This window comes from Podarcis filfolensis, assembly GCF_964270895.1.
Source record: "Podarcis filfolensis genome assembly, chromosome: 13".
Taxonomy (NCBI): domain Eukaryota; kingdom Metazoa; phylum Chordata; class Lepidosauria; order Squamata; family Lacertidae; genus Podarcis; species Podarcis filfolensis.
Window position 1 is genome coordinate 20,505,688 of NC_139615.1, and position 26,642 is coordinate 20,532,329.

At 45.1% G+C, this 26,642-nt stretch overlaps 1 protein-coding gene and 1 long non-coding RNA gene across 12 annotated transcripts; one reads left to right on the forward strand and one right to left on the reverse strand.

The window, feature by feature from the left end:
* The first annotated feature begins 1,071 nt into the window (after positions 1-1,071).
* Positions 1,072-8,011, forward strand: LOC310746559. Its single transcript, XR_014540742.1, has 2 exons — positions 1,072-1,762; positions 5,291-8,011. It is a non-coding gene; the product is annotated as an uncharacterized lncRNA (long non-coding RNA).
* On the reverse strand, positions 3,401-26,184 carry GREP1 (glycine rich extracellular protein 1). Of its 11 annotated transcripts, none has more exons than XM_083580376.1 (18): positions 26,092-26,184; positions 22,187-22,243; positions 21,832-21,876; positions 21,060-21,104; positions 20,772-20,831; positions 19,949-19,978; positions 18,380-18,424; positions 16,535-16,567; positions 15,192-15,242; positions 14,690-14,755; positions 12,858-12,911; positions 11,220-11,288; positions 10,630-10,704; positions 9,307-9,384; positions 8,534-8,596; positions 8,151-8,237; positions 4,055-4,108; positions 3,401-3,834 (listed from the first exon to the last, which is right to left on the reverse strand). In XM_083580376.1, exons 1-18 carry the CDS (start codon positions 26,150-26,152, stop codon positions 3,809-3,811), a joined length of 999 nt encoding a protein of 332 aa, XP_083436502.1. In that variant the 5' UTR covers positions 26,153-26,184; the 3' UTR covers positions 3,401-3,808. The 11 variants fall into 11 exon arrangements, with proteins under 11 accessions (XP_083436502.1, XP_083436501.1, XP_083436500.1 ...); XM_083580375.1 differs by having other exon boundaries at positions 15,192-15,245; XM_083580374.1 differs by having other exon boundaries at positions 16,535-16,570.
* Between the last annotated feature and the right edge of the window lie 458 nt (positions 26,185-26,642).

Consider the following 26,642-nt stretch of genomic DNA (forward strand, 5'->3'; position numbering starts at 1 on the left):
CACGTCTGACTTAAGAGCCCCTGCAGCCAGGCTCAAATCCACACAAAGTTCACTGGGTGATCTCAGGCCAGTCTTTGAGCCTGAACTCTCTTACAGGGCTGTGGCAAGAATAAAACAGTATGGAAAGGAGAAAGAAGAAGAGCTATGTACTCTGAACTCCTTGAGAAAAGAGTAGGATTAAAATGACAACTAGAGAATTCCTCCAGGAATTTGCCTTGTTCTGATTTTACCAACACCACCACTAAAAGAGGAGCCCAGCTGTCCCCCACAACTGGGCTTGAGTTATGTCAGCTGTGGAAGAGACATCCTCGCCCCTCCAGCTCCATCACTCTCAGCCCTCTAAAGTTCTCCTGCTCCTTATAGAAACACAAGAAGAGCCATGCTGGATCAGGCCAATGGCCCATCTAATCCAACATCCTGTCTTCCCAGTGGCCACCCAATGCCTGTGGGGAAAACCCCGTGAGGAGCAGGATTAGAGCATCTTGTGATTCCCATCAACTGGCATTCAGAAGCCCTGCTGCCTCCGACCCGCCTTATGCTTGGGACCGCCTCCCAAGACGCCCTCAAATACCTCACACTTTCCACGAAGCCTTGGGCACAACCTCCCCACCCCCCGCCAGGCCCTATAACATCTTGCAAGTGTGACCCTGGCTAGAATAAGCCCCTTTCGACCCCTGCCTCAGCTTCCTTTCCCCCAGACCTATCAGAAACACGGCTCTATCCATGTTTTTACTTGCTTTTTAATCGTCGTTCCCTCCCTCCCCCCACCTCAACCTACGTTTCGGCCGCTTCCTATTCCCTCTGTAAGCCGCCTCAAGTCCCTGTCAGGGGAAAAGGCGGGATAGAAATCAATACGACGTTTAATCATTCTAACCGTGATAGATAGCCACCACCGGCAGCCTCACCCTCCTCCACGGAGAAGGGCCCTGTTCCCCCAGCCACCGCCTCTGCCCTCCCCCGAAATTCACCTCAGGTGCGGGGGCGCCCCCCCTTTCCCCTGCTCCTAGTCGGCTACATCACCGCCACACCCGCTCCTGCCACTGAGGAAACGCAAAAGCACCGGCGCCTTACCTCTCTTCTCCTTCCTCTTTATAATTTTAAATTTCCTCGGAGCCCCGGAGAGCAAGGGCTCTCGCGTACGTGCGAGCGAGGGAATCGCTTTGTTCCGTCCGTCCGAGAGTTCCCGGATGAAGCAGCCCTTTTCCCACCCCCTCCCTTCCCTCAGGTGTGTGTATTCCTGCCCGGCGCGCGCGCGCGAATCCCCTCAACGCCCGGTTTGCGCTCTCGCGCCAAAATTCCAAACGGCCTCGCCCACTTCGGCGTCCCGACGTCACCGCGCATGCGTGCGTGAAAGGCTACGGGCCGAATGGACTAAGCGAGCGCGCGAGCGCTCCTTTCAACGGAAACGCCTCTCTTTAACTGTCAGCCCCCGATTTTTTTGTTTGCCCAGTCAGTCAGTGCGTTGGCAGGTGGGTGGACGACGCCAGCTGGGTTGAGGAAAGAGGAAAGGCCTCGCTCGGACTCGGAGGCAAGCCTGCCAGCGGGGACTTTGCCGAGGAGTCCCTGGGCCGCCCACTCGATAGGAAACAGACGAGGCTTTTTTGCCTTTGGGGAGGCGGGACCCGACGTCGGACGCGGCACCTGAGGAGAAAGAACTGGAAGCAGGTGGTCGGGTGGGCCTAAGCGGCCTCCTTCGCTCGAGCGGGAGGGGGAAGTCGCGGTAAATGAAGAATTGCCGTCTCCTCGAGAGTGAGGAGCCCTGGTAAGTGTGTGTGAGCAAGCAGTGCATCCCGGGGAAGGGCGAACAATACCGGGGCGGCCGGGCCCCCACCCGAGCCTGTCTGGATTGGGAGGGCGGGGGGCTACATGCAGCTGCTCACCCACCTGCCCTCCCCCACCCCGAGACTAGGGAACTGCTGGAAGCGCCTGCCTTGCTAGCACCCAGATCCGGCGCATGACGGGGAGTTGGACTAGATGACCTCTAGGGTGTCCGTTCCAACTCGACAGTTCCAGGATCCCGAAGGGAAAAACGAACTCTGGTTCTGTTTCTTGGGTGGTATGGCAAACAGGTCGAACCAGAACTCGGAAACCTGCGTTGGATCTCTCTGGAGAGCCTCTGATTCAACGCTCCCTCCCCCTTAGAGTGACTCAGGTCGTTGTCTATGCCATACATTTAAAGCGCGTTTGCAGCATCCCCACTCCAGCAAGAACTGTGGGAACTGTAGTTTAGGGGTGATGGGAATTGTAGTTTTGTGAGAGTAAGTTACAGTTCCCAGGATTCTTTGGTGTAGTGGGGGATATGTTTTAAATATATGGTGTGTTCTCAGCCTCAGTTGATCCACCTGGGTTTTCTGGGTTCCCTGGATGTTTTCTGTGCAAAGGGAAACAGTGTCTCCCCCCCCCCCAAGTCAGACCATAAGGGCCTTCACCTGATGTATTGTCTATGTCGGCTGAAGTGGTGAAGCTAGGGGAGACTTGTAAGGTACTGGGGAACTCCAAGGGCCCCAGCTGACCTGGAAAGTGCAAACCCCCATCCCCTTGTCCTGAATGACATAAGTAATAAGGGTTGTTCTAAATGGCTCCATGATGGGCACCCCTTTGGTCAGACTGGGAGAGCCAGCCTGCCAAAATAAAAATAAAAAAGACTTTTTAAAAGCCCATCTGTCAAGCTTGAGTTAACAAGCACAAATTGTACATAGAACCAGTGTAGGGGAAAAGTCATGTGCTCTGGGTAGCAGTTTGAGGTGTGTGTGGCAAAATTACAATCTTGTTAAAATATGAAATTGCCATTTTACATACTTTAAAGTGGTTTTATGATACTTAAATCCCCTCACATTGAGTTAATATAGTTCATAAGAAACGGGGAGTCCCATAACATTAACTCATTATTTATTTTGATGTAATTAATATGTGGCCATTACTGTACCACTTTTTCAAATACGGTACTGTTTCTGAGAACTGTGTGGCCAAGAAGCTGAGAATGAAAGAAACCCCCAAGTGCCAAACTTGATCACAGAAGTTTCTGTTGGTTAGGAGAAAATTATAAGCCCATCTGGAATTGCAGCAGCTCCATCTAGCAAAGAAGGCTGGTTATCGCTGTGGTTGGATTGTATAGCTAGCACACATCTGGGTTTCCCATGTATCCTTCCCCTGCTTTTCCCCATGTTCAAATTTCTATAAGTGACCCCAGAGATCCAAATCTTTCTTTATATTTCTAACTGTTCACAACCTTTGCACAAACCCAGTGCAAATATTTCAATTTGACTTAGGGCTGGGTAGTATTGTTTAGAATGTAGAAAACCCACAGCAACTGAAAAACAAAACATGAATGTTTAAAGAAAGGCAATGGTTGGTTTGGTATGTTACAATTCTTTCACCAAGAATGATAAAGACAACAGAATTGTGGATTTACTTATTTTTAATTGAAAAGACACTTGTGCCTGGGCACCCAGATACACACTAAGATGGGAATCAACTCTAGGCTACTTCCAAAGAAGTGGAATTGATAAGTCAAATCTCTTTGGAAGGAAAGGGGTTTCCAACTTCATGTGTCCATCTCTGTAACACTGATCTTGACATGCTAACAGCCCTTAGAAAATGTGTTCAATAATGCTTTAGAAGCCAACATGGTAAAATCTTCTCTTTTACAATGAAAGGTTTCTAATGATAAAATAAAAACAGGAAAAAGAAATATAGGATAATTTATACTGGAAAACTTGGTTGTCGTTGATCATCACACTTAGCACCAAAAGTTGCTGGGATGCCTGAATCCTGCTGCAGAGAAAGTTCCACACAGTAACATCATTCCTCAGCATTTTCCAGAAGAGCAGCGACCTGAGAAAACAGAAGGGGGGAAAATGTAGAAAAAGAGGCAGGCATTGTTCCATATTTCATCCTTGCACTTCCAGAAACAGGTTGCAGAAAGGCATGTGGTGGGGATAGAAACTGATCAGATAGGAACCAAACTATGGAAGCTCTGATTTGTACAACAGACTGAGTAGTAAGGATAGCGAACAGCCGCAATTATGAAAGATAGGGACCCCATCTTTCTTACCTCTGTACCCATTTCCCAGAAAACCATTCATTCCATACTTAGATTCTTTTCCTCCTAGAGCAAAACAGAAAAAGTGACTGGTTTTTTCCTTACTCTTATTTGGTGTACAGAACGCTTTTCCATTTATTCCAAAGCAAGAAATTCACTCAAGACCATTTGTAGCCTCTTTTTGTACAAATCACAGTGCTCAAACATCCAATTATCAAAATATAAAGTGTGAAAAGGCATTGCAAAGACTACAGTATGCAGTGCATGCCTATGCATGCTTTCTCAGAAGCAAGTCCTGTGTTCAATGAATTACTCCCCAGTAAGTGTTAAGAATTGCAACCCTAGGACTGCAGGCATTATGTTTGCCATTCCTTTTGTGGTTGCTGTGTTCAGTTGCTTCTCCTCGTAAAGATCTGTCAAGATCAGAATAACTTTGCATTTGTCTTTGTTCAGATGTTCTAATGCTGTTTTATTTCTGAGAAGTGATATTATTTTTAGTTGCAAACATACGTAAAGTTATTTGGCATATGTATCAAGTTTCAGTTTTTTACTTTTATGATACCCCATAGCTACCTCCACAAAAAAAGAGGAAGCCTACAATACTCAGTTGAGTATCTTGGCTATGAATTCTGTTACCATAAGATTACACAATACCTAGGGCAGGCTTCCTCAACCTCAGCCCTCCAGATGTTTTGAGACTACAGTTCCCATCATCCCTGACCACTGGTCCTTCTAGCTAGGACTCATGGGAGTTGTAGGCCAAAAACATGTGGAAGGCCGAGGTTGAGGAAGCCTGGCCTAGGGGGAGGCGGGGCACATTGATGCACCAACAATATTTCAATTTCAAGAAATGTTATTCGTATTGTGACATCACTAAAATGTGTCTATACATGTGTGAGTACAACAGCTGCAACCATGCCGTCCGCTAGTTAGCCGTTGGCATTTGACGAGAGTAGCTGTGCTTTTAGCGTGGCCAGCTAAAAAATTACGTGAAGTGTAAGTGTTCTGACACTGTTTTACATCATTTAGTTAAGATTTTAAAATACCAAAGGTAATCAGGATTACACGTGATTTTTAAATAAATTCAGTGGTTTTACTAATAATTATTTTCTGAAAATGTCCGTGGGGTACTTAGATACACTAAGAAACGGGGCACATTGATATGTATAAAAGTGCCCTGCAGTGTACAATAGTGCCCCAATATACAAGTTTGCATGAAATCACTAAACTAGTTATTCTGTTCTCCAGAAAATGGTGCGAACTTATAAACCTAAGACTGATAGACGAAGTATCGATGAGTAGAACGTAAAGACTGCTATATCTGAAGTTATATTAAAGAGATTGTCTATACGGAGGGCAGCTGACAAATACAGGATCAAAGCTGCAACTTTGCAACATCGCATTGAAAAGTTTCGAAAAACTTCTGAAGAAAATGAAGCGTCGTCTTCTAATATATATGGGTCCAAGTACACTGTTGCACAGGTTTTCTCAACTGAACAAGAGAAAGCATTTACTGAATATTTATTGAACTGTAGTAAAATGCACTACGGGCTGTCTTTGCAGCAAGTCTTGGTTTTGGCTTATGAATATGCAGAATATTTGGGGTGTAGATATCCGGAATCCTGGAAAAAAAATAGATGTGCTGGGAAAGATTGGGCAACAGGATTTAGAAAGAGGAATCGGGATCGAAGCCCCAGAAAGCTAGAAAATATGAGTGCAGCACAAAGTTTTGTGTTTAATAAAACCGCAGTCACTGATTTTTTTGACAATTATGAGCGTGTAACAATGGACAACAAATTTATGCCTGATGATTTTGCACGAATGCAAATGTTAGATTCGAGTTCTCAAGATATTGCCGATGTTACGGATGTGACAAATGAAGAAAATACACAAGAGCTAGGTTTTGTGGACACTGATATTAGCCAAAATGATGAGGTTCCCGAAAAATGTAAAGAAGACAAAATACCAGTTGTTGAAGCCAACCGATTGGAAGAGGATGTAACATTATCTCCTAAGGTCGTTCCACCAGGCTCTATGCCAATATTGTCCCCTGAAGTAGTTAGACCATATAAAAAAAAAGTCATTGGTAAAAATACTTCTTCCTTGAATAGCGGAAGAGAGAAAGGAAATCGAGACTCTTCACTGATATGCCCCAAAAAGATAGATTACAGAGATTGCATGAAGTTAAAATGAAGCAGAAAGAAAAAGTTGAAAACGGCAAAAAAATGATTGTGTTTAATGGAAACTAAAAAAACTAAGAAGAAAAGATGTCGTTCAGAATCTGACTCCAATACAAGTTGGAATGAATCTGTGGAATTGAGTGGTGGTGGTGATGATGATGATGATGATGATGAAGATTTTGAAGTTGCATCTAATTCAGAAGATGAGGATATAAATTTTGATGTTCCCAATCCTGAAAATATAAATGTTGGAGATTTCCTACTCATTAAATTTGAAAAGAAAAAAACTTGTTTACTATGTGGCCAAAGTCATTTCCAAATATAATATGACCGATTATCAAGTGTCTTATCTCAGGAAAAAACCAGGATCTTGTATGTTTGTCTTCCCCATTGTAGAAGATAAGACAAGTGTTGATTTCAAGGATGTTGTTTTGCAGTTGCCAAAACCAAATTTCTCAAAGGGCACATCTCGAACATCATCTCTCACAATTAATTTTTTTCCATTAAATTTTTGTAAATAAATACCATTCTCATACAATTTACGCTTTGTTTCAAAGTGCCCCATCCAATGTATCTAAGTGCCCCATAGATGGGGCAGAATGATACAAAACCCATTTTTTACTAAGGTCATTATATTCTCATTGTCTTCTAACTTTAATGGTTCTTTTGATTGCTCTTATAATATTGATTAGTTATGCCATGCATAAAGCATTTTTTATGATTATTTGACTCAGTTTTGTTACATAAAATATGAGATTGAATTTTTCTGCATCAATCTGCCCCACTTGTTTGATATGTATGACTACACTTTCCAATGAGAGTGCATCCATGTAAGTTGCAGAAGCATTTGAAAACATAATGACAAGAAGGATAAACCACTGGAATATTTTCGAGCGTTGCAAGATAAATTTGAAACTAGACCTACATTGAAGAAAATGTTTGTTCAGAAATCGGTTTTAAATGATAACGGTTTAATCACATCTTATGAGATATCCAAACTGATAGCCAAGGAAAGGGGAATCCTTGATTTTGCCAGCAGTGTCTGTTATATCAACTGTTATGAACCAAAATGCTTGTGAAATTATCAAATCCATCCCTTTGAACAATAAATCAGTGTCAAGGTGTATTGATGGAATGGCAAAAAATATTGAAAACCAACTAGCCTCGCAGTTAAAAGTTCAAAAGTTTGCTTTCCAAACTGATGAATTGTGTATTCCAGATAACAAAGCCGTACTGATGGCTTGTGTTAAGAGATTTGCATGATGACAAATTGAAAGAAGAAATGCTGTTTGCTTGAAAGCTTAAAACAAAAGGTGAAACAATTTTTGAAGAAGTAAAGTGAGAAAGATATCCCTCTTGAGAACATTCTGGACTGTGCTACTGATGGTTCTGCTTCTATGACACGACACAGAGGATTTATTGCATATTTTAAAGGTGTAGCAGAAGTATTCTATATTCACTACATAGTTCACCGACAACACTTGGTTTCAAGATCACTAGCAGGCTGCTTGCATGAGTCTACAAATTTTAATAAAAGCAGAAAATTACATTAAATCAAATGCACTTCAAGATCACCTGTGAATTATTTACTCAGCCTAGCACAGAATTGCCTTAACATAATGGACAGAGGTGATCTTGGTTATCCCACACAGCAATAGAACTGAATATTAAAAAGTTTGTTTCTGGTCATCAAACACAAGGGTCACATTGATCGAGAAATACTTAAAAGTATAAATTTTAATGTAATATTTTGTATTATAAATAAAACATGTTCTATTTACAAATAAAACATTTAAATAGCTACCTGTCTACTGATAGGACAGGGGTGGGGCATGGTCAGAAAAAGGTTGAGAAGCTCTATACCTCTTGGGCAGGGAAATCCAATCTCTTCCTCACTGCTACAAGAGAACATCTTTAGAACCACTTACCATATCCTCCCAGTGCTTGTCCAGCGCCCAATGGACTGCCATACCCTCCTGGAGTTTGTCCTGCTGAATAGGGACCATATGCACCTGCTAAACAGAACAAGAGCCAAGTGAAGCAGCAGAGCAACTGGTTGCAAAAGGCATCCCTAATTACACCAATCCCTGGCAAATCTATCCTAAAGAGCAATGGTGGGGAGGGGAGCAGTGCCCTTTTAATATATATATTTTGCATTTTATGAAGTTTCAACATTTTTAGCATACAATCCAATACGCAATCTCTTTTTTGTCAACTTCCTACCCCATTTTCCATGAAGGAGTAGTTTGTCTCCTGCTGCACCCAATTGAGAGCTGTGCTTTTTATTATTATCTTGCACCTTCAGCCTTACCTGCCCCCAGCCCATTAGCTTGGGAGTCTCGTCCATTCATATATCCTATTCCGTTCCCATTGCCTGCAAAGGATGCAGAGGAAGCAGAGAGTGAGAAAGAGGGAAAGAGCATAACAACAAAAGACCACCCCAAACCAATTAGTCCATGAGCTCAGGCTTTTAGGATTAGGAAGATCCAGGAGCCCCAGCCTTCTTCAAGTTGATATATTCTACAAACATCAACTCTAAAGGAAAACAGTTGAATCTCCTAATCTAGAATGTATCATATTTTGTACATGGGCGGCATTAAATGAGAGCAATGTAAATATTTACAGTTGCTAACTACATGCCTCAAATGCATCTGAAAGTTTTGTTTGCTACCAGTGAATAGCTGTGTTAAATTCTAAAACTTGTATCTCAGGGTGCCAGATGCAAAACAGCTGGGCTTTTGCACCTTTAATATTTGTGTAGAATAGGTAAGATCAGCCGGTGTAGCTTGTCATGAAACTATTAAAAGCGTAGGAGCCGTCCTTTTTTTGCATCCGGCCACCCTAATGTATCCGCAGCAAACTAAACCTAACTTGGTCTATTAACAGATAACATTCTATCTCTTTGGTGTGCCTAGTTCTTTGGGACTAACTGCTATCACCAGAGCCAAAACTGGCCATGTAACGAGACCTCAGTATTACTAGTTTGGTGTACTCAGTTCCCCAATCCATACTGCTTTTCAGCAGATGGATGTGCTTGAAGCTCTACTTTGGTTCTGTGACTTAGGTGGACTCTCTTTCACCTACCGTATTTGGCTGCAGCTGGGTCTACACCAATGCCATCAGAGCCACCAGGTTGTGCTCCATAGGGGGTCTGAGGAGCTCCTGGAAGGCATGAGAAGAAGAAAAGTTGGGAGGGCAAGGGGATATGATTGCTCAACCCACCAAAAACAAATCCCTCCACTATCACACCCCAGTCCTGGAGAAAGCACACTACTTGCCAAGATGTACGACAATGTACAATAAGAATTTATAAGCTAAGCCCAACAAGTCGCAGCTAGAACTGTGTGTACTAAAGAGTCTGCAGCAAAAGAAAGCCCCAACTCTGCCATCAAAAGTAGAATTCTGCAGCCTATATATCAGGGATGGGGAACTCGTGTCCCTCCAGGTGTTGCTGGACTCCAGGGCCCATCAGCCTCAATCAGGAGAGCCAACAGTCAGGGTTGATGGGAGTCTTGGGTTGCAGGTTCCCTATCCCTACTATTTACATAGATCAGGGAGCGGCAAAGTTTTTGTGGCTTAGGCCGGTTCACGGTCCCGCAGATGCTGCGGTTGGCCGGAGTGTGCATGCATGCATGCATGCGTGCACAAACGCTATTTCCAGCGCTCCTGACAGGGAGGAGGCGTGCACAGCTTCCCATTGGCTGCAGGAGCCGACCAAACAGGTGGTGGGGGTCCCCGAGCAGGCGGTGGGGGTGCATGGGCCAGTTAAACGACCCCCAAGGGCCGCTTGTGGCCCATGGGCCTTAGGTTGCCGACCCCTGACAGATGTTATGCAAATGAAGCAGGTTTGCATGTGTGCTCTGCTTTGCATAAATGGTTCTGCCCTGAGTCTACGCAAAGAAGAGTAAAGTATATTTCACAGCTACTTACTCTTCACTTTGGAGACCCAGGGCAGAACCATTTATGCAAAACAGGACACACATGCAGATCTGCTTCATCTGCATAGCATATATATTAATACCACAGCTGCTCTGCCTACAAGCCTATCTTCACTGATTGAGGGGGTCTCCAATCTTGGGCCCAGGGCCTCAAAACCCTAAACAAATCTAAGAATTCATTGTCGAAATAAAAGAATACCCATTTTGCAGGTCTGACCCCCTAAAAAAAGGCAACCCTCTACCAAAGGCCCTCAAAAATTCCTGGTTTTATTTATAATAAATTGGGAGAGCCTTCTGAGAATACCAGTCGGTGCATGAGAACCCCAAAAGCACTACATTTGGGACCCCAGATTGTGTATGTGTTTTAGTTGTACCTGAAATAATCAGCACTTGACTCAAAATTGTGCTTTTCCTGCAGTCATACAGAGTAGCAGTCTGAGGCACACCTACCCCTGCTGTCTTAACTTACCATATCTTCCAGCACCATAGTCTCCTCCCAGGCCAGCAGCCTCTGGCTGCCCACTGTATGGGAGTTGCCCTGTCCCTGTAACACAGATCATAGGAGCCCAAGGAAGGGCAACAGAAGGTCACAGAGAGGATCCCTTGATTGCCCCTTTGGCACCCCTCTTTCCCACACCTTAGAACAATTCTACAGAAATTCTCCCATGCTGACACAGGAGGACACACCTGCACCAAATGGTTTCAGGGTCATTCCGTTTCCCCTCCAGAAAACTAGCTTTTTTAGGAAATGTCAGCACCTTTGCCGAACAAAAATTCCCTGCATTCTCTGGGAGAAGCTGTGACAGTTAATCAGGTAAAAGAATAAGCATTCAACACAGTCACACCCAGGCCATTTTCATCCTCCCTATGTTTCCTAAGTCATTTATGCAGTAATTAAGGCATGTTTCACCCCCTCAGGGCCAGTTGACGCTAAAATGCTTTGCAAGTCAACTCTGCTCCCCTTCAAGCTGCACAAAACTTTGCCAGGCTGTTTGTCAGTTGCCTTATGTAGGAAGGAAGGAAGTCTCTTTTCCCTTAGGGAGCGCAATAAAGACTTACCTCCATATTTAGCAGCAGCAGGATCTCCAGCAGGGCCTCCTAATTGACTGCCATAGGGAGCCCGGGCACCTGCAAAGACACCCAAAGGCTCAGTATACAGCTCCTCCCTGCCTGCTTGTCTCAAAACCTAGAATGGTTCATTTCTGAAGCAGTGTATCAGGGGATCAACCCTTCCTCATCTTCTTTTTCTTCTCCCTAATGGGAGCTGCAGTTACTCGATGAAATGGAAGAGACCTGTGATGAGCGGTAAGAGCTGATCAAATGTAGTCAAGGCAGAAGGCAAGCTTAGCTTTTTTACTCCCATGTCATTTTTCAATTGCCCCTTCCACTGATGCTCTTGTTTGTCTTGCAAGGCAGGGAAACCTACGCAGCCCAACTGTTGCACTCTTAGCCAGTTCTACACAGGCAGGGGGATCTGCTCATGGATATAGGAAGGTGCTCAACACTGGTGTCAGGCTATTTGTCAATCTAGCCCAGAACAATGTACTCTTGACTGGCAGCCGCTTGTCTTGTGCAATCATTCTCATCCCCTACTTACCATTTCTTTTGTTGTGGTAGTCCAGGGATCAATTCTGGGAGCAAGATGTGACCTATCCTCTTTAAAAGGATCTTCCCATTGGCATGTGGCCGTTTCCCACACAGGGGGCTCGTCCACACTTCTGCTTGTCCCATGCTTTCTTGGCATGGGTTGGAACAGTTTTGCCTTTGCCCTGCCACTTCCCCCTGGAAAATCTGCTCTTTTAACACTAAATTAGATTCAACAGCAATCCACAGAAAACCTGATTGCCCTTTGTTCTAATACAGCGCTAAGCCACAGGTTTTCTCAGGGGAAAGCAGCAGGGCAAACAGAGCCTCAAAATGTTTGTCTGAACTTCCTGTGACTTGTGCCATGTGGAATGGACTGTGCCCCAAACACATCTAGCTTGGCCCTTAGTGGAAGGCAAAGGCCCTGAATCTCAGGACACTGAAAGAAAGTTCTGGAGCTGAGTCAAGGCGAGCCAATGGATAAGTCCTGTAGCCTGTTTCTTTCTTATCCACTACCCCCCCCCCCCGCCTCTATTGATGAAATGTCATATCTTCCCCTCCACTTACCCAATCTTAGCCCTAAATTTATTCCCCCATTGTTGCCAATATGGCATAGTGGCCAGTGTGGCACTTTGACTTGAGAGACCTGAGTTCAAATGCTGACTTAGCCATGATACTCACAGGACAGCCTTGAGCAAGCCACCCACTCTGCAGTCTAAAATGTGTCATCAGGGCTGTCTTAAGCATATCCAGCGCTGTGGTTCAAAGATCCCTCCAGCGCCCCCGTTTCCCAGAGTTGTCAACCTTTTCCCAAGCCTCTGCGGGGATCGCTCTCCTCCCGCGGAGGCTTGGGAAGGAAGCTGCATGCCCGCCAGCCATATGGTTGACGGGGCACAGCTGGTGGGCATGCAGGGAAAAGGGAGGCTGTCGGCAAAGCCGTGCAACTCCACCACTCGCTGGGGCGCCCCTGAGAGGCCAGCGCCCTGGCACAACGTGCCCGTAAGCCCAATAGGAAAGACGGCTCTGTGTGTCATAGGGTTGTTGTGCTAAAATGCCACTCCAAGCTCCTTGGAGGGGGGGGAGGAGAATAAAATGTGAGGAGTAAATACTAACCATTCCCATTCCCATATCCAACACCAGGATATCCATTTCCTCCAGCTCCATAGCCTGAGAAAGAAAAAACGCATCTTTACGATTTCCCAAACCAAACAGAAACTGATTCCACTCAGGCTGAATATGGACTCGAGAGCAGTGTTACATAAACAGTGGTCTGGAACCCCACAGTGGGCCTTAGGCCACTTTCAGATGGGCCTCAGTGCCACAACCAGCCCACTGCCCCCTCCTCAGTTATCTGCCCCATGCAATAGTCTTTTGGTTGGATGAAGTTGCATCATGCTGCATAAAGGTGAGCAGGAGACAGAGAAGTGGTTTTGGGAAGAAGGGAGGTCTCCTTTCTCTGAGGGGAAAGAGAAATGTTCAAGGAAATTTAGAAAGTGTGATAAAAGGTTAAGAAATGTTTCAATATAATTAAATAATAATTATAAATATTAATAAACTGGGGGTACAAAGGAAGGAGATATGAGAGTTAAGCTGCTACGGGAGGAAGAAGTAAAAGGATCAGAAAGGAGGGATGAAAGAAACACAGGTTTTTTTGCTCAGGGTGGGGGAATAAGGTACAATTTGAGTCTGAAAGTAGAATGGGAGAAAAACTGCAGGAGATGGGTAAAAATACTTTGAGAGGCATGCAGTGATGGGAAAGGAAAAAACAGAAAAAGTCTTTTCCACTTAATTCTCTGGATCAGCATATTCTGCCTAAAAGGGGTGGGGGTGGGGGCGGCCAAATACCTCCAGAGCAAATGTCTGTACTTTGCTTTAGGACAGCTGAGCTATGGGATTTCTTGTCCCAAGGGAAATGCTGTGGCAAAGAATTCAGCAATTCCCAAGGATGGATTAGCTATCAGTAGAAAACCATGTTAGTAATTGCCAGCTGATAGTGCCAAACTCTGCCTCCATTTGCCATCATTTTGTGACTGGCTCTGCCCCCTGCACCACCATTTTGTGACTGATGGGCCCAGAGGGGCAAAAAGTGAGAGCCCCCTGCTATAGAGCACTCCCTGTAGAATAAATGGATGGATGGGCAGCAATATGTCTGTTCAAATAGACTTTTCCATATGTTGGCCAACTGCTCCACCTTCTGGGCGTATATTTTCATTGCCATTTTGTGCAAGTATGCACTGGCTGAAAAGTATTATTTCCGCATTATTTTGCTCAACTGCTAGTGCCTTTGAGTTGGTACCATGATTAGGCTTGCCATATTTCAATAAGAGAAAATCTGGATACAAAGCTCTTTTTTCCTTTTTTCAAAATCTCAAAAAACAAAAATAAAAATCTCGACTTCCAACATGGGTTGCGCCATATGTCCAGATTTTCCCAGACATTCCAGCAATTCCCATCTGGACATTGTTTTTGACTGCAGTATTCCAGCTATGACCAGAAAATTCCTGATGTATAGCAGTCCTAACCATGATAGATAACGAAGGTGGACAAGACTTTGCATGCAACACATTTGCCACAAAGATTTGGGTGAGCTTTCTGAGAAGCATGTATTAGTTTTGCAGATAACTGTCCCAAACATGGGATAGCAGCATAGACACACACACACACAAAATAAAAGGGCATGTTCTGCAAAGTAATGTCAGGATAAGGAGCTGCCTAATACTTAGTCATGCCATTGATCCTCCTAGCCCAGTACTTTCTAGTCTGACTGGCCTGTTGCCTGAAGTTTCTTGACCAGACCTTTCACATGCCTGGCTCCTTGTTTCTGGGGCAGGGGATAAACATGCTTGTGTCACAGCAGTCTATGGCCAAAAGCAACTCTGCCACTCGTTACATTTGACTCCCCCTGTACCAATTTACTGCAGAATACCAGAGCGTTTCTCTCTCACCATTGCCATATCCGTTATGGATTCCATTGCTTGGGTAGCCTCCGGCTCCAACTCCACCGATATAGGCTGTTGTACAAAGCATGCAGAAAAGAAAAATCAGTCGTGGATGGAAGTGATCACTCCTTTTTTCCTCTCCCCTGCCCTTCCTCCCTGGTCTGCACAAGGCAAAATCGGTTTATGATGACAGGTTTCATGGCGGGGGGGGGGGGGTCAAAAGAAGAAAGAGCTTGTCTCTCAGCAAGGGCAGAGTGCTTTCTCCCTACAAATGAGGTGTCCCAGCCCTAGAAACAGAATACAGAGGCTCTAGCTCAGATGACATATTTACTAAACAGGGTTGGGCCCCAATACCCCTCTCTGGTGAAATTAATCCTTAGGAAAGTTAACAGCAATTCCCACTCTCTTCTGTTTGTTTGTTTGTTCTCTTCTTGTTTGTTCTCTTCTGTTTGTTTGTTTGTTTGTTTGTTTGTTTGTTTTGGGGCCCCATCCAACTTTCCCAGCTCACCTTGCTGTGCTCCTGTTGGGTAGCCACCAGTACTGGGCCCTGCCCCATAACCTGCTAAGAGAGAAAGAAAGAAATTCTCTTTTCACAGATCAGCACAGATATCTAGGGTTCACCCACTTGTGGCTGGTGCCTGTTGGGTATGGTAGCACAGAAGGCAGGGAGCCCAGCAGTAGGTGGCGCCAGAGCCAGTGACAGGCAGAGCCAACCAATTCTAGCTTTACCGCCCTCCCCCTCCCTGCTGAGTTCTATTAAGGCAACACTGAGAGTGAGGAGGAAGCTGACAGGCAGCGTCACCCCCTGGGTAGGTTGTAAAGAGGAAGGCCGGCAGGTGAAGGCTGGCTGACAACTGGGGCAGCGCTCCATTTCCCCTAGTGGACAAGCCACCACTGGCTTTATCTGAAGGTTGTGACTAGTGGTACTCTTCTTGCCTCAGTTCAGAACTGAGATTGGCAAACCAAGCTATTCCCTAAAACATCGGTAAAGGTAAAGGGACCCCTGACCATTAGTCATGGCCGACTCTGGGGTTGCAGCGCTCATCTCGCTTTATAGGCCGGGGGAGCCGGCGTTTGTCGGCAAACAGCTTTCAAGTCATGTGGCCAGCATGACTAAGCTGCTTCTGGCGAACCAGAGCAGCGCACGGAAACGCTGTTTACCTTCCCGCCGGAGTGGTACCTATTTATCTACTTGCACTTTGACGTGCTTTTGAACTGCTGGGTTGGCAGGAGCAGGGACCGAGCAACGGGAGCTCACCCTGTCGCAGGGATTCGAACCACCAACCTTCTGATCGGCAAGCCCTAGGCTCTGTGGTTTAACCCAGAGCGCCACCTGCGTACATAGGTCATTTCCCCCGCTAGCCTAACTTTGAAATCCTGGCCACATTGAACTCCTGATTACACCATTAGAAGCTCAATTGGCCTTCTGAATGCCTCCCCCAACCAACACTCTACAGAATACTTTCCCTTGCCCTGCTGCTCCCTTCCCTTTATCTAGTGGCAGTGATGGCAGTAGGAAGGGCTTCTGGGGACTGCTGAGCATGCTTGCAACAGCATCTGAGGAGCAAGGAGCCCTGCTGTTTCCAAGGTGCCTGCCATCCATACTAAGGACTCAGGCGACCTCGAAAACCCCATTTCTCAGGACCTGTAACAACCAGGATTGTGGTGTCCCCAAAATCAAGTTGCCAGAGAAGGAGAGTGGCTTGATTTAAATGCAACCTGGAGAAGAACTTTTGGATTGTTGGAATTATGAATTCTGTACAGAATTGCAGCAGACATACAGTCCTAATGTTGGGGAATGAGGGGGGGAGTATTTCCCGGTGGAACATTTGTTGGTGAAAGTACTGCTACCTGATTTGGAAGGCTTGCCTCTGGCTCCAAGGCCTGCTGAGTGAGGAGAAAGAGACTGGGTCAGACCAGAACGCTAGGTACAAAGAATAAGAGCAGGCTTGTGTACTTCATACTTTTAAAAAATCTACATAAATTAAATTTATGTGATCTGTATAAATTTTGCAGATTAAGTGCACTTACTTTGTCTACCTCTCTGCTTCTGGCAGTCATAGAAAGGGGTAAAGAGCTATGCAGAGTGCTCACTCAGGACCCGCTTTGTGGCCACTGAAAATTCTGCTGAGCCCCTCTCTACCTTCTGAAGGTTTCACAGGACCCTGCTACAGCCAACATGCACTAGAACAGGGTTGGCAAGGTTTACCTGACCTGGGCCGGTTTACTCTCGCTGAGATTGCTCTGTAGGCTGGATCGCATCTGCGCAGAAGCGATTTCCAGTGTCTGCATCTGCACAGACACAATTTTTGGCGCCGTGGAAGCAAGGGGACTCGCCGAGTGGGCAGCTCAGTTCAGGAGCGGCTCGTGGGCTGTTTAAACGACCCCCGTGGGCCACTTATGGCCCATGGGCCGCAGGTTGCTGACCCCTGCACTAGAAGCTTGCATTTTTGTTTCAAGGAAAGCACATATTGCTCAAGATGATGAATTTCCCTTCTGGCATTCATCTGCAAGGGCACTACAGACAAGTAGCTCTGCTACCACACTCAGATGCATAACTTCTAGAGACCTTAAAAAGAAAGTTGTGAACTTTCATCACAGAACAACAATAAACACTAATCTGAGTACCATGGTTCTTGCCCTAAACTGCATACCTCATAATACAGTAACATACACATCTTCACACTATGTCAGATCAAATCTCTCCAAAAAGTCCCAAGAATCTTAACTCCCACCAACCCCCTATTCACATATGCAAAAAAGAAAAAAGGAAAGCAGATCTCTGCAAATTTATTCTCTTTCACTGAACCCCATGCTTATTGAAATTGGTGAATTAATCTTTTGGATTATATCAGCAGCCCTATATTTGAAAACCAACCCTGTGGGGTACAACCTCCCTTCCGTACTTTCAAGTGTTTTGTCACTTCCAAGCCAGAAGATGCATATCCAGACCCTTCTGCTCAATCCAAGCACCCTCATGGAGTGATCAGGGTGCCAGGTGTGTGTTTGGAGTCAAGAACTGTCCATATTATATCCAAGATTACCATAACAGCTTTTCCCCAGGTAACTTCTGGAGGAGAGGGCTGAACCCTGGGAAATGATGTATCCAAGCATCTTGCACCACCACCATTTTAACAATGCACCCTTGTAAGGCAAAACAGCAACAACCAGACAGTGGTTTTCTGCAGACATGGAACACAGAATAGAAATGATCCCTAGCAAAACAGATAACTGGAGTGTGTGCAGTCTTGTGGTTGCCGTTAGGCCAAATTGCACCAAACACTGGAGGGTCAAAACATTAACACACGTGGACAAAACAAAAGGCAAGAAAACAATCTCATGATTAGTGGGTGGGAAAGCACCCTCAGATGAAACCACAGAAAAAATACACAGCATCCAATGTCCAGTACTTCAGCTCCAGGGTCTGAAAATGAAGGAGGATGGCCGACAGTTCTCAAAAGGGTAAAATAAGCAGAAAGGTTGGTGTTTTTGCCAAGAAGTGCAGCTGGGTCACCTAGCGGTCCTCCAAGTTTGTAAAAAGTCTTGGCAAGCATTTTTTAAAATGGAGGGTTATTCGAGCAAGACGTGTTTAGCCAATGGAATGTTAAGAGAGTAAAGGAACAGCGAAGCACGTAAGTGAGGTACCTGTTGAACAGGTAATGAGACAGAAGGAAGAAGTAAAGGTATCTGACTTACTTCCCAAGGGGAGGCCAACACGAGGGTAACCAAGTCCTCTATAACCTGGAAGGCAAAGATGCATCATGAACGACGATGGAATAGAAACATCCCGTCTAGTTCCCCTCTTTTAAGTGGAATTTACATTTGCTTATTCAAATTTCCATTTTAAATCTGAGTGGCACTAAAAACAACAACTTAAGGTCACTTGCAGAGGACCTGTTTATGGAGCATTCATTCTGATTTGTTTGTGGGGAGGTTGGAAGACTTTGTGTCAAGCAACATCCCACACTTTTCACTGCACTTTCCTTAGTGCAAAAAGTCCTACCTTGGGGGGGAAGTGAGTTTGTTGTGCAAGAGCACAAATTCAGCTTTGATGGTGCAACTTGAACTTTGCCAGTAAGTGATTGAATCTCTGACTCGAGAACAGTGATACTCTATAAATATCACTGTTAAATAGTAATAAATATAAATATAAAGGCAGGTGGGCAAAGGAATCACACACCCCAGCTCAACAGATCTCAGCTTACCTTAAACCACTAAACCTGACAACACGTTAAGCAAAATGAGAAGGGAGGGGCAGTGAGATTTTTTTTTAAATGCCAAAATAACTTGACCAGCTTTGGATACAATGCACTTTGGCTTGCCAGGGTGGGCAGAGCACCAATATGCTCTTGGCTCTGGGCACTGAGACTCCCCAGAAGGAGAGGAAAGGCATCAGTCTGAAGACAGCAAGGTGTACTGTGAATGCTGCTTCTGTCCCTCCTCATCTGTACACTGGGATTGATACGGGGGCCACCAGGGCTGGCGCTTGAGCCAGATTCATGAACAGCATCCGTGGGTGCTTGCAAGCCCCATATATTTCCCTCCTTTCAGAAGACATGTTATCAGAATGAGACTGGGGGAGCGGGGCACTAAACTGTCATGAACAGAGTGAGAGAGACGCACAATCCTAAACCTGCAGGAGGTTTGCTTAGACAGGCCATTACAACATGAATTTTTCATTTAACCAGTATTTATTGATATTTATTGTTTTATTGTTATTTTTAATGATCTTTTCATGGACCTCTTGTGGATTTTATCCCTATATGTTTTACTCTGCCTGAAAATGTGGGTTATATACCCATAAATACATACATACATACATACATGTAATGATTGATTAAACAAAATACCAACCTCCCTTTCTAATTTCTCTGCACTGGACATAATTTTACAAATCTCTGCCATGTACCCACTCTAAAGGATATGCTTTTATTTTTTATTGTTGGCAAACTGAAAGCCTGGAGCAATTGCTGTGCAAGTGCACAAATTCAGTTTAAATTGCACAACTTGAATTTTGCTGGTCAGTGATTAAGTCTCTCTCTGAAAATGCCATATATATACGTATATATATACTTTATTATTATTATTATTATTATTTCCTTGTACAGAAGAGCCCCTCAATCACGTGGTTGCTCTTTTCTACACTGTCCGTCACCCAGCTCTGCCATTCAATTCCAGTTCATCCTGTTCCCCCTCTCATGTGCATGGGAGGTAGGAATAAATGGAGACATGCTTCAATCAAGTGGGAAAGAGAAGCGATCATACCTGCTCCATATCCATTTGGGACTCTGTATCCTGTAGAAAGACAGAAAGCATCAACAGATGGACAGGCAATATCAAAGACTGCAGAAGGACTCTAGCTCAGTGGTAAAGCATCTGCTTTGCAGGTTCCAGATTCAATACCTGGCATCTCCAGGTAGGGATGGCAGATAAGGTAAAGGTAAAGGGACCCCTGACCATTAGGTCCAGTCATGACCAACTCTGGGGTTGCGGCGCTCATCTCGCTTTATTGGCCGAGGGAGCCAGCGTACATCTTCCGGGTCATGTGGCCAGCATGACTAAGCCGCTTCTGGCAAACCAGAGCTGCGCACGGAAATGCCGTTTACCTTCCTGCTGGAGCGGTACCTATTTATCTACTTGCACTTTGACGTGCTTTTGAACTGCTAGGTTGGCAGGAGCTGGGACCGAGCAACGGGAGCTCACCCCGTCATGGGGATTCAAACCGCCAACCTTCTGATCGGCAAGTCCTAGGCTCTGTGGTTTAACCCACAGCGCCACCCGCTTTGTGGGTTAAACCACAACGTGATGGCAGACACTCTGTCTGAAATCCTGGAGGGCCACTGCCGGTCAGTGTACAGAAAACTGAGCTAGAGGAAGCAACGGTCTGACGAATGGAAGGCAGCTTCCTGTGTTCCTGAGAAAGGTTGCTTAGTTCCTGCTAATGCTCTTGGTGGTTGCAACAATAACCCTTATCTCTGGGCAAAGACCAACCATGTTTCTACATTTCATATGGTCCATGGCTTAGCAGTGGCCCCACTGACGGATGCAGGACATCATTCCCCTGGATGTCATTCCATGTCCTGCTCACCTGGCTTTCCTGGTTTGTTCCCAAAGCCTGGTCCAGCAGCCCCAAATCCATTCTGAGCACCTACAAAAGCAGAAACATCTCTCTGTCAACCTCTTTCTGCCACCATGCGTGGGCCAAGCCCTAATTATCTCTTTAGGAGGGAACATTTCTGTTCCAGTCAGCTTTTGGCATATGAATTGACAGCTTGAAATTATTTATTTTTATTATTATTATTATTATTATTATTATTATTATTATTATTATTTTCTACTCCTCTGTATTTAAGTCTACCATCACAGCTAAACTTACCCAGCCCTGCTGGCAATCCTTGGGCCCCATAGCCTGGATATTTCCCTGTGGGAATAAAAAACAGAGGAGGTTATAGCTAGGGGAAATGAAAATAGAGTGATCATAACAGACCAGGGTTTATTGCAAACCACAACATGGCATTTTCCTTGGCAGTTCCCATATGTTATGTACAATGTAGACTAATGAGGCCTGGGTTCAAATCCCTGCTGAGCCATGAAACTCGCTGTGGGTGACTATCTCTCATCTTAAAACTACCTCACAGGCCTGGTGTGAAGATAATTTGTCAATGAGAGTACCTTGAAGGAAGTGTGGTGTGTGTGAATTAATTAAACCAAGTCCCCTGCAGTGTACATTGTCTTCTAAATTTTGCTTCAGTTTTAAAGAATTGGACAATGCTGTGAAGGTGGACAACTGGAAAAGAACAACAAACTATTGCATATTGTAACAAAGAGGATTTGTTTCTGAGGAGCTGAAATGCTTAAAATGCAAGTAAGCCCCTTATGGGAAATGTACGAGCTTTCTAGAGTTACTATGAATGACATAGTTATTTATAATAACACTAAAAAGCTAGTATAATAACTATCAGAGGCTCACCACATTTAAAATGGATGCATTGCTCTATTATACCACCCGGCCGATGTAAAAGCAACAGTTTGTTGTCTTAAGTACTGCACGATAATCCTGTAGCAAATGCCAAGATGGGTATTTGATTCTGTCTAGATTTTCACCCTCCACCCCATATCCTGACCTCAAGATCTGCCCCACAACTTACCGGCCTTGGCTCCAGCTGGTCCCAGTCCCAGTCCAGCTCCTCCTCCTAAGGGATGAAATACAGACCACAAAGTATGAACTGCCCTCTTGTACTGGCTATGGGTGGCTCAGCAGAGCCAACAGGGCAGGGTGAGTGAAATGAGGGAAGCCCCATGAAACAGAAAGCAAAGAGCAGGAGATCTTTCAGAGGCACCAGTCAGCCTTTGTGTATGCACAGGAACTAGTTCAGGGTCAATATATGCACATTTAAAGCCACTCATTGAAGTGGGTTTTGAGGACAAAAAAAATAATCCCAGTGATTTTAGCAGCTGCATACTATATACTTATGAGGGGTGGGTGTGATGCAGGATACTTACCCCTCATCAGGGATGGGAAGTAAGGTCCTGCCCGGCCATTTGATTGCGGTTTAAATGCTGGAAAAGATCCACAAGAAAAAGGGAATGAGACTGGATATCACATACATCCTTTACTTTGTTTTTATTTTGGAGCCTTCTCACTTCCCATATTGTTGTTACACACCAAGTCTCTAGCATAAAGTTAATTATAACTCAATAGACTGGCTTTTGAAAGGGACTGCCTTAGTAGAAGAACATAGCAAGAGCCCTGCTGGATCTAGGCCAGCTCTACCATTAAGCAGAGGGAGGCGACTGCCTTAGGCAGCTGATTTGGGGTATCACAAAAAAGCAGCAGATTGTCAATGAGTTATGCACCTTGACCTGACCATATGTGTGTGTGTGTGTGTGTGTGACCATGTGCGCGAGCTGATTGCTGCTTTGTCTCAGGCAGCAAAATGTATTGGATCAGACTTAGCTCAGTTACTACTACTCCAGTGTTCTGTTCCCCAGAAGCCAACCAGATGTCTAAGTGAAGCCCACAACCAGCAGCACCCAACCGTTTGTGGTCCTCAACAACCAGTCTTTAGAGGCTTCTTGCTTCCAACACAGGAAGGCGTACATAGTCATCCTCATGACTAATTAGCATTGACAGCTTTTATCTCCCATGGTTTTTTCCCCTCCTAATCCCACTTGAAAGCCCTCCAAGTTCATGACCATCAGGGTGTTTTTCTTGGGTCCTTAGTTCACACTTTGTTCCTTGGGCTGTAAGTGGACAGCATGTTTTGCAGAACATCTAGAAAAGGCAGCTGTGATAGACACTTTCCGTCCAATAATCAAGGCTTTTGTAGTGCCTTAGCAAACATAGATGGTGAGTGAGTTTTCATGGATTACTGGAGCCCACTTCACCCGATGTATGAAAGGTTTGTCTTCAGTTGGCCGGCAGACGAAGAGGAGCTCTGGTCCACAAAAGTTTATGCCACCATAAATCTGTTAAGTCTTCAGGGTGCCACAAGACTCTTGGTTGTTCCTGTTGCTGAGAGATTGGTTCTCCTCTCAACATCTGGCGGAAAGCATCCATCATTCTGCCCTGTCAGGCCCAGCGAAGGTGGCTCTGGGCCCTTCCACAAAGCTCCTTTCAAAGCCTGAGTCCCAGGTGCCAAAGGATTATTTCACCACCCTGGCCATCTGGCCCACCTGGGTCCCACCCTGTCTCTTGGCTCAGGGAGTTGGCCTGCCTGCCTTCAGGGCTTTGCAAGGGGGTGTCAGTCCCCTCTCCCCTGAGAAGGAGGTCTTTGTGTGTGCAGGGCTGCCCGGGGCATGGAAGGAATGTGGCATCCTTGTGCCAGGTAGAGATGTGACCTGGAAGGAACAGTATGCAAACTCCCAATCGTTGCCCTGAGCCTGGACTTTTTGGACAGCCCGGGGGCCAAAGAGGGATGTTGGGGTTATGAAAGGAAAGTTGGTTTGTGGGGCTCCTCTCCAATTTCCATGGGGCTTGCAGCCTCCTGACCCCTTTGCAATGCACAAGTTCTGCTGTCGTTTTGTGGGACCCTATGCAATGATCACACAATTGCCATTAGCTTTGACGTATTCTGGAATTAACTACAGTGGTACCTCAGGTTACAGATGCTTCAGGTTACAGACTCTGCTAACCCAGAAATAGTACCTTGGGTTAAGAACTTTACCTCAGGATGAGAACAGAAATCGCACAGCGGCAGCGTGGCGGCAGCAGTGGGAGTCCCCATTAGCTAAAGTGGTGCTTCATGTTAAGAACAGTTTCAGGTTAAGAACAGACCTCCAGAACGAATCAATTTCTTAACCTGTGGTACCACTGTACCATGGTTATGACTCATGGGTACTAATATTAACTACTTGTTTACAAAGCAGGTAAAATCTCCTAAGTGCTGTCCCAAGACAAACAAGCAAGGGAGTCCCTGCCTGAAGAATCACAATCAGGCCATAGTTCAGTGGAAGCACACGTTGCCTTTCATGCAAAAGGTCTCCACTTCACTCCCCAATATTTCCAGGGCCCTTTCTGAAACCCTGGGAAGCTTCTGCCAGTCAGAGTTGACAGTACTGAGCTAGACAGAGCAACAATCCAATTTGGTTTAAGACAACTTCCTAATGTAAGTGGCATGATACCAAAGGGGAAAAAGTATGGGAAAGGAAGAGGAAACAAGAGACTTAAGGGAACAATTATTGAAGGGGCATTATGTTGCTTTAATTGATTTTTGGCATGGAGCACCATTAGTGGCAGCAATATCAAACTGGTGCCTTAATATATTACTGCATTTTGTTTGGTTTTGTTGCAATTACTGTTTTTTAACACACACACACATTTTAAGAACCTGAAGAAGTTGCCATTCAGCAGGAAGGCAGTACAGAAAATCAAGCTGCTTCCAGGCAGATGTTTATTGTGGGATCGGTGCTGCTTACGGCTGCATCACAATGCTAACTCATTTCTCCCACCTCCCTAATTCAATACAGATTTACCCTTTCTGACAGAAAACAAGTAAAACAAACGAACAAGCAATACCCTTTTAAATGTGTCTGTGGGATGCGTGGTTTTTTTTAATTGGTTTGTGGTTTTTTTCATGTTTTGTCTTGTGTTTTTATGTTGTGAACCACCCTGAGCTCTACATATGAAGGGTGATACACAGATTTAATGAATAATAAAAAAAAATGTTGCCAACAACTCGTTTCCAGTATTAAGTCCCTGCCTGGAAGCATCCTAAATGAATGAAATAAAATCAGTAGCAGTTACAGAGTTTGTAAGAGGCACGATGGGGTTCTTCCTAGTGGGGATTAAAAAATTGAGAGAGAGTTGCAGAAGATGAGCCAGTTCTCATTAAGTGACCTGAAGCAGATGACTTTTGGTCATTAAGCTGAGAAGTACCTTTGTGCTTCTCTCCCCATAGTTGTTCCCTGTCCCTTGTGGATGCAAAAGAGGATATGCAAGAGACATAAAGTTTATTTATTTTTGCTCCAGTTGTGACCCACCCACCCTCATTGAAGCTACAATCCTATGGGTGCACACCATAGCTGTCAACCTTTCCCTTTTTTTAAGGGAAATTCCCTTCTTCCGAATAGGATTCCTCGCAAGAAAAGGGAAAAGTTGACAGCTATGGTGCACACTTAACTGGAAACAGCAGGGCAGATTTCAGAGTTAGCATTCATGGGTCTGCACTGTAAATCTTCAGCATAACAATTCTCTCCATTCTTTTGAACAGCACAGTCCTATACCTCAATTAAGACTCTGTTGCAAATGAAGGATATGCTCCAAGCCCAGCATCTGCCCTGAAGGTGTTTTGGACTACAACTCCCATCATCCTTCAGGGCACCTGGTCGGCAGAGGCTGCCCTAGCTCCTTCGCGTAAATCTTTCTATCCCTACGTTTTGGGGTGCTCAGTTGGGAGTGCAGGAATAATTAAATTTAACACCAAACTTCCAGTAGTCAAGGGGAAACCTGGCAACAGATGAGTGATGATCTCCTTCAATGTAAATTACCCAGTTCCTGCATCCTCCTTACCCACCTCTCACTGCATTCTGGTGCCCAGATTTACATTGTATAGAATGCCAGCCCTTATAGCCCTCATTTAAAAGCACCTATAACATTTGCTTTCATCTTCCCCAACAAAGTGTCTCACCAACATCACATTGCTGGTGCAATGTGAAAGGCAGCATGGTGTAGTGGTTAGAGCGTTGGACTAAGACAGGGGTGGAGGCTGAATGGACCTTCCCAGCTACACCCTCCCTCTTTTGATTTTTTTTTAAAATAAATTTCTATCTTGTCTCTCTTACCCACCTCTTGCAAACAGTCCCTCTGTTTATTCCTGGTGTTATCCCTCTAAGAGGAGCACGAAAACTGAATTTTCTGTTGTCTATTTCTGTTTGTCCCCTTTTCCATGTCCGTCTCCCAGACTTACCTCCTCCCTGCAGGCTGACCCTGGCCAGGCACAACAGCAGAAGCGAGGTGCAAAGATTCATCTTGGCCACTGTAAAGAGTCTGCAGTACCTTCTCAGAGTCTCTGGGTGCCCATAGGACTTGGAGGGGGGGGCAGCCCCTTTTATTCCCTGCTTATGCTCCGCCCACCTCCCACCTTCTCTCCTCATTGGGTGTCTGGGCCACATTCCCTTCTACCGTGCCCAATGGGCTCCGAGTTTGAAGCACAGGGACCCTCGCATACTTCTGCTCAAGCAGCCTTGTTCTCTATACATACGTCCACATCCTTGCAAGACACACTTGCTGCTAATGCTGTCGGACACATCATCTCACTCCTCTGTGCATTTTCCAGAGGAGACCATAGTACCACAACTCTATTGTACTTAATGAAGCATTAAAAAAGAAAAACTTTTACAGGATACAAATTAATTAACTATCATTTTTTAAAAAATCGGTTAAATGATTTGATCTGCTTTTAGGCTGAGCAAATGTGCATAGGATTGCGTGGTGTCAAATACACTGGGAGATACCTCA

Coding starts and splice junctions, on each gene's coding strand:
- GREP1 (XM_083580370.1), bottom strand. CDS start 26,152: ATGAATCTTTGCACCTCGCTTCTGCTGTTGTGCCTGGCCAGGGTCAGC. Junction 22,244..26,091: donor GGTCAGCCTGCAGGGAGGAG/GTAAGTCTGGGA, acceptor GATCTTTTCCAG/CATTTAAACCGCAATCAAAT. Junction 16,571..18,379: donor TGTTGGCCTCCCCTTGGGAA/GTAAGTCAGATA, acceptor CTCCTCACTCAG/CAGGCCTTGGAGCCAGAGGC.